The following is a 2156-nucleotide window of genomic DNA, read 5'->3' as shown; positions in this document are numbered from 1 at the left end:
ATTATATATTATATATTATTATATATGCTTATATGAAGTCAACAGTCGATCGCATTTAAATCAGTCATGAACATCATTTTTGATACTGTATTTCAGCAGAGGACCCCGCCATCATCATTTTTTTCATACTCACACTTGAAAACTTTTACGAAATCGTATTCATTAACCATTTTGAGAGGGTCGTCCCCTCACATTCCAGATTTCTTTGGAATTAGTAGACTGCTGGACGATCTTAGGTGGCATCGGAAATTAATTAAGCTTCAAATAGAACGTATATGTTTTACCAGAGTACACCAAGAGCACACACGCAAGACGAGTGACCATTATTTTTTTTCACAATGTAAACGAAGGGGGTGGCTAGCCACTGACCTATTCATCCCCACACCCATCCGCCAATAACAGACCAGTAAGTACTGTAAGTACATCTGAGCATGTAGAAAACAAAAACAAAAAACAACTTAATAATCACTTTACTGCACAAAAGAAGAGACAGGAGACAAATAAACCAGGACATTATTTGCCACAACATTTAGTCTGCTTTATCAAGGCCTTCGCCCTGCATCCCCGAATACAGATTTCTGTATGCACTCGCCATAACCATGACTATAATTGGGTTAGAACCGAGGAATTGGGTTGTCCACCACACCTCCAACAACTGAAACTGAGGTTGAAATACTGTAGAGGGCAGCAACCATAAAAGTGGTCGATCATTACTTTTTTTTTGTACAAGGTTTTTTTTCGAAAGTTAAAATTACCTTTCTCGAAAATGGTATCGCCTAGGCTATTCTTTGCATGTAACGATTTTGCAATATCTGGCTGCTTTTTGCAATGCGTGGCTGACCTAGCCTCGCTGCCGGTCTGCAGCAGGATGCAATTGGTTTTTCAAGGCGTCTGCATAGAGAGTTATGGGCTTGAATCCCGGTTGGGGCATTTTTTTTTCCATTCACATATTCCATTTTAATGTAATTCGCCATACCATCTGTAGTTTCCTTATGAACGATTAAAAAATATGTATTTGACCCCATTTATAAAAAGAAATCATGGAGTATCCTTAGCAATGACAAAGCACATAATTAACTAAGGCTTCTTTTCTGAGTGACATTATAGGCCTTAATTGTTTTTTTTTGTTTTTTGTTTTTGTTTTTAGATTACTCCGTGCGATTAGTGACTGATGACAAAGAGAAGTTTTTGGACAGCGGATTCTTTGTATACTACTTAAATTTCACCTGGTATAAAGTGCACTCACACACTTATAAATGGGACTTCTTATGTATGGAGTATGGCTTTGCTAAAAAAGATAAACATGAGAGGAGGAATAATAGGTGAGTTGGTACAATTAATTTATTTTAAACCACATCCAAAAGCAAGCACATCACTGCGATGGAATATAAACAATTTGTTATTAAATAATGTCATAGTTTAACTGTTAACAGGCAATGATCGTTGTGCTCGAGAAAATCGCAGTTAAATATAGTGATTAACCGTATCCATCATCTCAATTCTGGAAGCTCTTCTGCCATTACCCATTGTAAACCAGGGGTGCCTTCAGGAGTTGCACGACGGCGGGTGTCCAATGTTCCCTACGGGGGTAAGGGAATGGGCGCAGATCCTGGGGACAAGTCCCCCACATATATTTACGGGGGTTAGTCCCCCTCACGTTTGGTCCGCTATGTAAATTCATAAGTCAAGAAAATGACTGAAAATTGTTGAAATGCCCTACATAAATGACCAAATTTAAACGAAAGACCGTTGTACAGGCAGAGAAAAACTTATTTATAGCTAGATACCGGTGTCTCTGCCCACAAATATCTGATCTAAATATAATACATGACTCGCTTGCACTTACTTTTATTATAATTTGTAAAGTATGAGAAAAAGCATGTAAAATTGTTTTTTCCCCCGACATTATTAAGTAGATAAAGTTAACTAAACACATAAAAGACAATGCTTTATTTTCTGTAGTACATTTCAGCGAATATTAGATCATTTTTTAAAAATAAAACTTTCTACGGTACATCACACATATTAATTCGATCTCTATGGTTGCCGAAAATCGCTAATATACAGTAAGTTTATGAGAAATATGTTAGCCCTTCATTTTGCCTCATGTGATGATGAAAGTTACTATATATATATATATATAAAAATACACATCT

The 2156-nt window shown here is 36.6% G+C and overlaps 1 protein-coding gene across 7 annotated transcripts in view; it reads left to right on the top strand.

Moving 5' to 3' along the window:
* The window catches only part of LOC117117407, a 40131-nt gene that overhangs the window by 18457 nt on the left and 19518 nt on the right, over positions 1–2156 (top strand). For 4 of the 7 annotated variants that reach the window (XM_033261720.1, XM_033261718.1, XM_033261719.1 and 1 more), the window contains exon 4: positions 1148–1322. In XM_033261720.1, the coding sequence (XP_033117611.1) occupies positions 1148–1322 (175 nt within the window). Of the gene's footprint in view, positions 1–1147; positions 1323–2156 lie in introns of those variants that run through there. The other 3 variants (XM_033261723.1, XM_033261722.1, XM_033261721.1) reach the window with 1 other exon arrangement.

Source organism: Anneissia japonica, unplaced genomic scaffold, assembly GCF_011630105.1.
Source record: "Anneissia japonica isolate Jap-2015-1 unplaced genomic scaffold, ASM1163010v1 scaffold1509_len713820_cov188, whole genome shotgun sequence".
In the NCBI taxonomy this organism is placed as follows: Eukaryota; Metazoa; Echinodermata; class Crinoidea; order Comatulida; family Comatulidae; genus Anneissia; species Anneissia japonica.
This window is presented reverse-complemented; position numbering and strand designations above follow the sequence as displayed.